A 12,525-nucleotide genomic window follows, 5' to 3' on the forward strand; every position below is an offset into this window, starting at 1 on the left:
GCCCTATCTCGTCCCTATAGTAGCCTTTGGCTCATGGGAAATGCTTCTGCTGCTCTACATGCCCACAGGGACTCTACAAGGCTACCTCAGTCTCCCCTTTTAACATTAACCTACCACACCACCATCTCTACCCTATTGCTCTGTGCCATCGGCATGCGGGAGTGAGGGAGAACTCTGGGGTCTTGCCACCTTCTCAAAGTACACAGGAATAGTGACATTCCTTCTGCTCTTAAATTTCTAAAATTGAGCAGAGAGGAGTATTCTATTTTTCCCCCAATCTTACCACACGTGACTTTAGAATAAATCCAAGAGAAAGCTGAGCCCGGGTCTTCTTTCAGGTACCCAGCATCTGAGCTCTTTTCTTTTCCACTGACTTCTCTCCTTTTCTCCAAGTCTAGAGAATCTTCAGTCTTGGGGGCAGGAAAAATAGGTTTTGACCCATCAGGTATTTTTCAAACTATTTTATCTCAAGTCTGGATCTTAGATTTGAAATTTTAAAATTCAAGGATTTGATAACCCTTCCTTGAGGAACATCTAATTTATAGTTTAGCTGCCTCAATGAAGGAGACAACAGGAAAAACAAAACAAAACAAAATAACAGCAACAACATTGGTTAATATCTCAAAAATACATTAAAGTAGGGAAGGATGTATGTTTTATCGTTCCCATCTAAAACTATTTTAAATTTTAAATACTTTAACTTCCCATAATGAATAAGTCTTCCAACTAAAATATTTTTCTTTCATTAGAAACATGGGTTACTTTATACACTGATAATAAGTTCTCGACTTTGTAATTTCCTTTCAGCCCAAATTGTACATTTTAATTACATACCATATATGCATGTAAATGATCCTGACTCCAATCTGTCAGATGCCCATGACTCGTTTCTTCAGTCCCTTTATTCCCTTCTTCTTCCAGAATCTGTGAATCTGTACTGTGATCTCTTGCTCCTTTCCAAAGTCACTCCATTCTCTAACTTTTTATAATCCACTATCTAAAAGAATGTGTAGCCTTCCTTTTCAAAGATTTGACTATGTCTGCATGTTACCTCCATAAGAAGTCCAGACACTATAAATCTTTTGTAGAGTCTAGAAAAAAACATGTCGGTAATGTAATTTGATGGTGATGATATTAATTTTTTAAAAACATTGATAACTTTAGCAGCACCTGGGTGGCTCACTTGGTTAAACGTCTGACTTTTGATCTTAAGTCATGATCTCGCAGTTCATAGGATCGAGCCCCGTGTTGGGCGTCTGCAGTGACAGTGTGGAGCCTGCTTGGGATTCTCCCTCTCTATCACTGCTCCTCCCCTGCTCTTTTTCAAAATAAACAAACATTAAAAAAAAAAAAACAAACACCTTGATAACTTTAAAAGGCCTATGTTTTTGTTGCATTTTGATCCTTGTTACCTGGATCATCTATGGGTCCCTTGAAACATGACCTGCTCATATTCATCTTTCTAATATAGGTAGTATAAAACAGCTCTTCAATCACTATGTTCAATGAAAGAACCATAAGATATTTGGTCATTTTCAAACAGTGATGCATAGCAAGACCATTCTAATCTACAACACAATATACTAAAATTTATACGTGTGCAATATTCCAAAACTATAAGTATAGCAATAGCTGTACTTCTATCTAAATTGTATTTAGAATTTAACTATTTTGCCTCATAGCTAGAAAAGAATTCCTTAATACATTTAGGGAAGAAGAGAGTGAAGTACATTTTCCATTTATGATAAAAGATAAAAAGTTTACAAAAGTAAGTATGAGGTATAACCTCATTGCTTAAGAATAGGAATTAAAGTAGGAAAAGTATAATGCCAACCTGGGTTCAATTCTGGTTCTGCCAAGGGCAAGTAATTCTACTGCAGGTAAGTAATTTAGTATTTTAGTGGGCTGTTTTCTAGTGCTGTAAGTTGAAATTCTGAATTAGAATCTAAGGTTTGTTTTATTGTACCATTCAATTATTTCCCTATTTAAAAATGTATCAGATAACAACGGAAAGAAAAAAATTAATTTTAAAAGTAAAATAAAACTTTTGTAGTGAATTAATCAGTAAAGGTGATTGTAGTAGTGGACTTTAGTGCCTTTTCTGGGCAGTGTAGTTCTGAAGCACATTAAAGGACAGGATCCCAGGGAGAGGAGAGTGTTACCAGAACAGGAGCAAAAGGATTGGATCAGTTGTCCTTGATTGAATCAGTTTGTTCCTGATTTTTCTCTATTTAAAGATTCAAGTATTGGAGCCATTGGAACAATGATTCAGCATCCTCAATGTTTTATGAGTTTTTTTTTTTTTTTGACATTGCCATTAATAATCAACCTGCTGGAAGAGTCGTCTTTGAATTTTTTTCTGATGTGTTCCCCCAAACATGGGATGAATTTCATTGTTTTTTTACAAGTGAAAAGGGGTCAGGGATATTCACTCAGGGCCATTATAAGAGTTTTCTTTTTCACAGCATTGTCAAAGATATTATGGTTCAGGTGGTGACTTCAGTGAAGAAAATGGAGGATATTTTGAAGATGAGGATTTCATTGTTAAACACGAGAGAATCTCTCTTATCAGTGAAAGAAGGAAGGATACAAACGGTTCATAGTTCTTCCTAACAAAATCAGCTCCTCATTTAGATGGGTATCATGTTGTTTTGGGGGCAAATGACTTCTCTGCAAGAAGTTGTGTAAGAGAGAAAACCAGAAAACAGATGCAGTGAGCAAACCATTTGCTGAGGTAGACACTCAGTTGTGGAGGGCTAATTCCCAAACTAAAGAAAGAAAAAAAACGCATAAATCCTCCTCCTCCTCCCTCCCCAACCAGTGACTCATATAGCTCACGAGATTCTCAGTCCCATTCTGATTCTAAAAGTGCTTCTGAAAAGAAATTTTAAAATTTCTCTTAAATTTTCTTTAAAAAAAAAAAAAAGAAAAAAAGAAACATAGAAAAAATGCCCCCCCCCACACACAATAGAAAGAAAAGAAAATCACATCTAGTGAAAGTGAGGCTGAAAATCTTAAAGCATAACACAAGTGTATTGTTTATCCAGAAGAGTTCCCTCCTATGCCTGAAAATTGATTCTTAATTAGAAAAAGTGCTCCCAGAGCTGATGGCAAAGAAAGAAGAGAGGAGAGAAAGAGAGAGAGAGAGAGAGAGAGAGAGAGAGAGAGAGAGAGATTGATCTACCTAACTTCCAGCCTACTTCACAGCAGAGGAGACTTTCAGTTACTAGGTCGGGCAATAAAATTAAAGGAATAGAACTATGACATTATCAAACTCCTTCCAGATCCAGTTCAAGGGATCGTTTCAGATGTAGTGAGACTACTTCACAGTGGAGGCACGAGATTCAGAAAGCTCTAAGAATGAGGGTATCCAATGGTGAAAGATGAATCAAAGGAGCTTAAGAATGAGTTAGCTAAAACTGAAACAAAAGAAAATCAAAAAAGCCCAGTTGGAGTAAAAGAGAAAAATATAACTGACCATAGGCATGTGTCCAAGAGTCCAAACAGAAAGTAAAGAGGAAAAGAAAGTTTAAGACCATAAATCTAACAGCAAAGAGAGAGACATCAGAAGAAATTCAGAAAAAAAGATAATATAATAAAAACAAGGCGAAAAAGGGGCCAAATCTAAAAGAGTCAATAAGAGCAAAGAAATCAGAGTTAAGAAAAGCGTAATACAAAAAAAGAAAAAAAAACATAATATAAAGTATAATGGACATGAAGAAAAGAATATGGGGTCAAGGAGTAAAGGAAGGGATCATGAGAATGTTAAAGAAAAGTCAAAGTCTAAAGGAAAGGATCAGGAAAGGGGTAAAATTAAAGAGAAGTTTAAATAGAAATCAAAGAGCAAGTGAGCATGATCACAATAAAAGTGAGACAAATAACAGATGCACATAGTCTAGAAGGGAACGTGATACAACCAAAGGCGAACAGTTACATGGTCATCACTCATCAACAGTTACTCCTCTGTCCTCACTCGTCCTGGGGCCTCAGCCCTCCTCCTAGTACCTCACTCTCATCAGGAAGGAATTGGGCTCCAACAAACACATAGGAGACAGGGTGCCCAGCAGGATTCTAAAAAAGAAAAGAAAGAGCTTTTCTTCTTTTTCCATAGTTGAGGTGTGGCTGAAATACAATAAAATGGTCCCATTTTTTCAACAAAAATTAATTCTACCAGCTACAAAAAGACTGTAAACCAGATGCCACTTCTTAATAGTTTAAGAAACATGTGACCTGGAGAATCAACTCAATTTTGTCACCCATAAAGTGAGGTTCTTTTATCTGACCCCAATATCAAAGGGATATTATGAGAAACATGTATACAGTATCTTTAAAGTGCTTGTGGTTGTCAGAGAAGAAAGTGGTGTACAGGGTAAAACTATAAAATAAAGCATCCCCAAAGGAAAACCAGTTACAATGGTAGAATGAGAGAAAGAAGCAGTAGGGCTGGAGTGGAAGGGTGCAATCTAGAAGCCCTGATAGAACTAGCAGCAGAAGCAAGGAGTCCCACAGATACAGAGAACAGGGTACAAGAGGGGAAGGTCATAAAGCAGAGAAAAGTAACATCAAGAAAAAAAGATAGGAGAAGGAGGAGAGGTTTATGGAGCTCAGAGAGAGAAGAAAATCAAAGCAGAAACAACAAAAAATACAGAAACGAAGAAAGTTCACACTGGAAAGAAAATGCTGAAGGTCAGAAAAAATGTATCTTTTTTTTTTTTTTAATATTTATTTATTTTTGAGAGAGAGGGAAAGTGAGAGCGAGAATCCGAAGCAAGCTTCAGGCTCCTAGCTGTCAGCACAGAGCCCAACACAGGGCTCAGACCCACGAACAGAACCGTGAGATCATGGCCTGAGCCGAAGTCTCACTCTCAACCTACTGAGCCACCCAGGTGCCCTGAAAAGAATCTACTCTTAAAAACATCCTAACAGCCCAAATAATAACAGGGGGGAAAGGCTGATAGAGATCAAAGTCATTCTTAAAATGAGAACAAACTAGGACAAAGAATTAAAGTTCTTCACATTGAAAAATAAGGAGCATGCAAAGTCCATATCCTCAGTGGAAAAGGAAAACCAAAAATCAAAGGGTTAACAAAATGACCACGTGCATGATAAAAATTAAAACTTTGACCATAAAGAAGTTGACTGTAAGTCCAGCTCTAGAACACTTGAAGACAATAGTGGATGAGTGAGTTGTGGAAAGTTCGTTTCCATTTTGTCTCAAATTTTAAGTTGTAGAGTCTTGCTGATAAATCTTTTTGTCTTCCTCTTTTCATTGTTTTTGGTTTGTTTTATGTTTGTCCTTTTTTTTTTTTTTTAATGTGGACTTCATCTGAGTTGATCTTTTGATAAATTGCAACCTGAATAATTTGTACTGCTAATATTTCAATAAACTTGAAATGAGAAAAAATATTGTAGTAAAATTCATTTAAATTTCAAAATTTTTAAAAATTTCTAAATGGTAAAAGGTTTATATTTCCAAACTGATCAATACAGAAACAAACCCCAGAATAATGACTTTATTGTGTGTGTACTTTCTAAAGGATTGAAGCCACCTACTGTCATAAGGATGTGCTTCAATGGGCAAAATGCTAATATCAGCTGAATTTTCATTCCTTTTTTGATAAAAAAAATTATAGTTATAACATATATGAGTGCAGGTTTATGCACATTTTTCTAAATCTTTCAGAATAGTATGGAGTTTGGGTTTTTTTTGTTTGTTTCATTCTGTTTTGCTGAAATATGTAAGAAGTTTTAAGGCATATGTTAGTTTAGGGAAAGGTTTCTGAACTGAAATGTGAAAATAAGCAAGACAAAGATTGCTCTTTTGAATTATCGGCTTTTATTATGTTAATTAAAACAAAACTCTATAGAGCATCTAAGTGCCTCTCAAGCTACATAAAAAAAAAAAATACCCAGTTGATGCATGGGAATTATAAAGATAATTTACACAGTTGGTGAAGAAAACAACCTATACTGAAAGGCAATTAAACAAGAGTGATATCACCATATTACATTTAAAATAGGAAATATATGTGCAGAAAACCAACTAATCATCATTACTCTTCTACTTGTCTTCTGGAATGGATTCTCTTAAAATTCTGATATTGCCTCCTTTCCTTTCCTTTCCACCTTAAATAAGTGCTTCTCACAATGTAACGTGCATGTAACCAACCCAGGATCTTGTTAAAATGCAGATTCTGGTTCAGTAGTTCTGGAATGAGGCCTGAGAACTTCTAACTCCAGCTCCAAGGAGTTTCTCCTATTACTGGTCTTTGGATCAGACATCGAGTGGCAAGGCCTTTAACAACTGGCAGCCAGGAAGTGACAAGCTAAAGGATAAGAAGTGCCAGTATTTTCCTTTCTTTTTGTTTTGTTTGTTCCACTAACCAAAACCCACGTTGAAATTCTTAGATTATTTACATAATAAACTTAGTAAACTTAGTTTAGTTTACTTCTCTTTGCCCTAACTTTCTCCTCACTGGTATCTTCTCTAGTCCCACAAAAGTAGAAGTTCTTAAATTAAAAAAAATTTTTTTAATGTTTATTTTTGAGAGAGAGAGAGAGAGAGAGAGAGAGAGAGAGAGAGAGGCAGAGTGTGAGCAGGGGAGATACAGACAGAGCCAGAGACACAGCATCTGAAGCAGGCTCCGGGCTCTGAACTGTTAGCACAGAGCCCCACGCGGGGCTCGAACTCACTCTGAGCCGAAGTCAGACACTCAACCGACTGAGCCACCCAGGCACCCCAAGAGGTTCTTTATATCGACACCTGTTCCGATGTAAGATGCCACAGGTGTTATCCATATAACCCCTAGGCTACAGACCCTCAAGGAGTAGCTCCCTAACTATCCTTGATGAGGGTGTTTTCTAGAAATGGGGTCAAAGTAAAGAGACACTTTGTGTGACCCTACTAGGGAGTAAACTGTGAATAATTCAGCAATCATTTCTATCTGGTTTTGGAATGCATAATAATAGAATTTGAAGATTTATTTTTTAATGTGTATTTATTTAGAGATTGCACGTGTGCACATGATTTGTGGGGACCAGAGAGAGAGGAGAGCAAGAATTCCAAGCAGGTTCCATGCTGTCAGTATGAAACATGATGTGGGACTCAATCTCACAAATCATGAGATCATGACCTGAACCGAAATCAGATGCTTAACCAACTGAGTCACCCAGGTGCCCCAGAAGATTTATTTTCTAATTACATTGTACTTAAGGTAATACTAAAATAGATATATATGCTCTGACCATAAAACAACTAAGAATGCTGGTGAGGAGGGGACAGAGATAGAGCAATCTACCTGAAAGCATGAGGAAGTGTACATAGGAGGGAGGTCCAAGAGAAAATTTCTATGGATGATTCATCTATGGAAAGTCAAAGAGTTCATTTGTCAAGTCCTATGCAACTTACTGCAATTCAAATATGACAAATGAATGCAGATTTTCCTTGACTTACACTTACAATGAGGTTATATCCTGATGAACCCATTATAAGTAGAAAAAACCATTAAGTCAAAAATGCATTTGGGGTGCCTGGGTGGCTCAGTCAGTTAAGTGTTGACTCTTTGATTTTGGCTCAGGTCATGATCTCACGGTTCATGGGTTCGAGCCCTGCACTGGAGCTCCACTGATAGTGTGGAGCCTGCTTGGGATTCTGTCTCTCCCTCTCTCTGTTCTTCCCCCGCTCGCGCTCTGTCTCTCTCTTTCTCTATCTCTCAAAAAAATAAATAAAACATTTTTATTTTATTTTTTTTTTGAGAGAGAAAGAGAGAGAGAGAGCGAGCATGAGTGGGGGAGGGGCAAAAAGAGAGGGAGACACAGAATCTGAAGCAGGCTCCAGGCTCTGAGCTGTCAGTACAGCTGTCAGTGGGGCTCGAAGTCACAAACCATGAAATCCTGACTTGAGCTGAAGTTGGATGCTTAACTGACTGAGGCACCCAGGCGCCCCAATAAAACATCTTTTAAAGAACATTTAATACACCAAACATACTGAGCATCATTGCTTAGCCTAGCCTGTCTTAAACATGCTCAGAACAATTATATTAGCCTACAGTTGCACAAAATCATCTCACACAAAGCCTATCTCATAATAGAGCGTTGAATATTTCACGTACTTTATTGAATACTGTACTGAAAGTAAAACAGTTTGGTTGCATGGGTACAAAATGGTTTGTCAGTGTATGGTTGTCTATCCTCATGGTCCTGTGGCTGATTGGGAGCTGCAGCTCCTTGCTCCTGCCCAACGTTGCCACAGAGTATCCTATGCATATCACCAGCCTGGGAAAAGATCAAAATTCACAGACCAAGTATGGTTTCTATTGAATGCATATCATTTTCACACCATCATAAAGTTAAAAAACTATGAGTCCAAACAGAAGGTGGGGACAGTCTGTTTGTATTATTTCACCCGTTCCCCATGGGCTATTTAAAGTACTGCTCAGTAGGGGCGCCTGGGTGGCTCAGTCAGTTAAGTGTCCGACTTTGGCTCAGGTCATGGTCTCACGGCTTGTGGGCTGCTTCAGGCTCTGTGCTGACAGCTCAGAGCCTGGAGCCTGCTTTGGATTCTGTGTTTCCCTCTCTTTCTGCCCTTGGCCCACTTGCACTCTCTCTCCTTCAAAAAGAAATAAACTTTGAAAAATAATAATGATAAAATAAAGTACTGCTAAGGATATTTTTTAAGTATGAACAACTACCACTTACTAAGAACATATTATGCATCAGTCCCTAAACTAAGAGCATCCTACACAGTGGCTTATTAAATTCTTGTTTCATACCTATGAGGTAGGAGCCATTATGCCAACACTGTGAGAAAAATACAGCCTGTTAAGGACTTTTTTAACTGAAAAAAAAAAACAAAAGATGAAAAAATTGAATCCAACAAAGATTTTTGTGTAAAGCTCTGTTGTGTGGATCATCGAAATATATTTAAACCTTATGTTACAAAATGGAAACCGTAGGGTTATTCACTCATGGAAAGAATACCCAGTGACTAGACTCCTTTAAGAGATCAGTCTACTTCTTAAGAACTACTACACTTAACTTTCCAGGTAAACACTTGCACAAAATAAGGCATGTCTATGATAAAGCTGTTAATTTGCCATTTGTTTTACTTATGAAGTGAACCTACCCATGTGTTTCCAAAATTGGCTTGATAATAAAGAACAACCTGAAGTCTTGTTAAAACTATAGAATTCCCAGTCCCTTTCACCTGGCGATTCTGAAACAGGTAAGGTCTAAGAATTTTTATATTTAATATATTATCCATATGTTTCTTATGATCAGGCAAGTTTGGGAAACATTTGTCTGCTGAATAAAGCTCAGGTTTCTTAGCATTTAAAGTCCTCCACAGTCTGGCCTTAAGATACATTTCAAACACCTCCTACAACACTAACCTATGTTTAATATTATCTATTCATTATTCCCCAAATAGATATTTTCCTCCCTAGGAGCTTTGCTCAAGCTGTTTCCTCTGCCAGAATGTTTTTCTCTCATGTGTTTGTTCATCAAGATCATTTTCATCTTTTAAAGCTCAGCTCAAATTTTAACTCCTGTATAGGGGCGCCTGAGTGGCTCAGTCGGTTGAGTGTCCGACTTCGGCTCAGGTTATGATCTCACGGTCTGTGAGTTCGAGCCCCATGTCAGGCTCTGTGCTGACAGCTCAGAGCCTGGAGCCTGCTTCAGATTCTGTGTCTCCCTCTCTCTCTGCCCCTTCCCTGCTCATGCTCTGTCTCTCTCTCTGTCAACAATAAATAAACATTAAAAAAATAAAAAAAAAAATTTAACTCCTGTATAAAGGCTTCCCCGACTTTATGGTCAGGATTATGTTCTCTCTCCTATGAACTCCCAGAGCTCTTTAAACCTCTATTGCAGTGTTTCTCAAGGTGCAATCCTTGGACCAGCAACATCAGCATTTATTTGGGCATTTGTTAGAAATGCACATTCTCAGGTCCCAGCCCAGACTTACTGAGTCAGAAACTCTGCGTATGGTTCCCTGCATTGTTTCCAAACAAGCCCTCTAGATGACTGCAATGTACCCTGAAGCTTGAGAACCACTTCTCTAATGTATTCTGTATTTTATTATTGCATTACTATATGTCTTAGTTTCTCTCCCAGAATGTAAAGTAGGCTCCATGAGAGCAAAAACAGTATTTTCATCATTTGCTTCCTTTGCAGTATCAAGCAGAGTGCTTTTGCTTAGCAGATCATAATAAGTCTCGTTGAATTAAATTGCTATTTCTTTAGTGTCATAGTCTATGTATGCAAGATGAGCAGATTGCAGTGCACCAATTTTTCATTTTAATGGTGTTTAATAACCTTTAAAGGTTGTAGCATGATTGATTCAGATGCAGAAACATGCCAATTGTAAAGATGACTAAAATAAAGGAACTGGTTGCTCTTATTTTTCAACATGGTAATAAAGCTTCTTAGTTTTGTTTTTAAGCTTTTTCTCTATGCTTAATATACGATGCCTCATAAATGTTTACCAATGATAATAACAACAATCTCATCTGGAAGTTTCTCTTCTCTACTTTTCTCATCTCTAAGGCTTTTATGCTTAAAGAAAAATTTCTAAAATTTCTTTTATTTATTTATTTATTTATTTTGAGAGTGAGAGTGAGCGAGCTTGAGAGGGGGAGGGGCAGAGAGAGAGAGAGAGAGAGAGAGAGAGGGAATCCTAAGCAGGTTCTGTGCTGTCAGTGCAGAGCACAATGTAGAGCTTGAACTCATTAACTGTGAGGTCATGATTTGAGCTGAAATCAAGAGTCGGACACTTAACCAACTAAACCACTCAGATGCCCCTAAATTCCTAAAATTTCTTAAGTGGGCTTCAACTTCACCTGTATCTATAAATAAATAGAATAATAAACACTTCTTAGACTGCCTATACACTACTTATCAATAAATATCAATAAATTTGAGAGAAAATTCATGGGAAAATTACATGAAATAGTGTTTGCTAAAGGTCAACGTAACAAAGTTTTAGGATGCACCATACTGGAAAACAAGCTAAAGGAAAACAATCTATGTTGATTAATGTTTCATTTATTATTATTTGAAGTTATATAACAACAGGTTCAGACAGCCACAGATTCTTAAAAATCTTTAGTAAAACAAAACAGTATTGGTGAATAATCCATACAATAAACAGATTCAGTAACCTAGCATCATTTCTTGTCATAGAATACCTTTCTTCTTGTTGAGAAAATTAAGAATAATTTTTTTGTTGTTGTTTTTGAAGAACAATTTTTTAATTAGTTCCTGTCAAAATCCAATCAAGATGTATTTAATAACCAAATAATTGCTAAGAGCAACTTAATTTTCAGCTTACTGAAACAAACCCACTGTGAGAGTGCTTTTCATGAAGTTACAATAGGAAAATGAATCTGTCCAAATATTTTGTTGCAAGTCAGTCAACAGAACTGATCAAATCCAAGAGAAAAAAAAAATTGAACAATTATGAACTACCTTTAAAAAATAAAATGCTTGCTTTATAACTGGATGTCTTTATACTTTGTCTTATTAATATAAGATAAAATTTTTTGGTTTGTTTTAGAAAATACCATCAAATATTCCCAGAAAAGACTTTATTTCCTCAGCTTCATCATCGGGATGATACCTACTGGGGGGAAAAGCAAATATAGAAATATATATAGATTGCTGAGAGGTAATATATCAAATGAACTTCAATATGCATAACTTTAAGAAGTCTGTTGGGGGTAAATCAGATTTCATAAACTGTGAGAAGTAGGGATCAAACATCTTAGGTATTTCTTTAAGCATTTAAAAAAGTAATATTTAATCAATATGTGAACAAGTCTGTAAACCTTGACTATTAAAGAGAGATAGAGAAATTGCTATAGTTAGCCATAGAAGTGACCAGTCATGGGGGCACTAATTTGACTTAATATGACTTTTCATCGAACCTGTACAATTGTGAAAAAGCTCCATGGCTAAAATACAACTTGAACTTTTGAAAAACTAGCAAATCTCATTTGGATTTTAGTAATTTTACACTTTACATTATCAACATGTTGTGTTCAAATCCTTAAAAAAAAAGTTTAGCAACAAAATATATTTTAATTAAAAGTATCAAACATATATTCTCAAAAACTGACATACTTAAAATTATGAATTGTCTTAAGGGTTTAGGTCACCAGGGGTATAACTTTTCAATGTCTTTAAGTAAATAAAATGTTTAGGTTATTTTTAAAATAAATCAAGGAAAAAGGAATGCTGAATTTCTTCACAGAAAGTTTTTATTGGTATAGTCTTGAAAGACTTTAAAGAATTCTTACCTGAAATCAATTTCCTTTTTACATTCATTGTTGCTAATAAAGAAATCCACTTTCTCAATAAAATGTGAAGAATTTGGTATTTTTTTAGAGTGAGTAAAGCACAGCTTTTCAATCTCTGGTGACAGACTCTGCTGTTTTCTTTCTTGTAAACAGACCTATATTTTGAGGAAAACAGAAAAAAAGGCAATCACTGAAAGTTTAACTCTTCAGGCAGAATTTAAAAGAAAAACAG

At 36.3% G+C, this 12,525-nt stretch overlaps 1 protein-coding gene and 2 pseudogenes across 8 annotated transcripts in view; 2 read left to right on the forward strand and 1 right to left on the reverse strand.

Moving 5' to 3' along the window:
• Window positions 1-1,299: 1,299 nt before the first annotated feature.
• LOC121027461 (peptidyl-prolyl cis-trans isomerase G-like) lies at window positions 1,300-3,119 on the forward strand (annotated as a pseudogene).
• LOC121027462 (peptidyl-prolyl cis-trans isomerase G-like) lies at window positions 2,936-4,704 on the forward strand (annotated as a pseudogene).
• Window positions 4,705-7,879: 3,175 nt separating this feature from the next.
• HFM1 (helicase for meiosis 1) overlaps window positions 7,880-12,525 on the reverse strand; it is a 94,097-nt gene continuing 89,451 nt past the window's right edge. For 4 of the 8 annotated variants that reach the window (XM_040470947.1, XM_040470946.1, XM_040470950.1 and 1 more), the window contains 2 exons: window positions 12,294-12,448; window positions 7,880-8,274 (listed from right to left, as the gene is read on the reverse strand). In XM_040470947.1, coding sequence (XP_040326881.1) covers window positions 8,082-8,274; window positions 12,294-12,448 — 348 coding nt within the window. In that variant the 3' untranslated portion in view covers window positions 7,880-8,081. Of the gene's footprint in view, window positions 8,275-11,020; window positions 11,618-12,293; window positions 12,449-12,525 lie in introns of those variants that run through there. The other 4 variants (XM_040470952.1, XM_040470948.1, XM_040470949.1 and 1 more) reach the window with 3 other exon arrangements.

Source organism: Herpailurus yagouaroundi, unplaced genomic scaffold (assembly GCF_014898765.1).
Source record: "Herpailurus yagouaroundi ecotype Mexico unplaced genomic scaffold, PumYag 77, whole genome shotgun sequence".
NCBI classification, from domain to species: domain Eukaryota; kingdom Metazoa; phylum Chordata; class Mammalia; order Carnivora; family Felidae; genus Herpailurus; species Herpailurus yagouaroundi.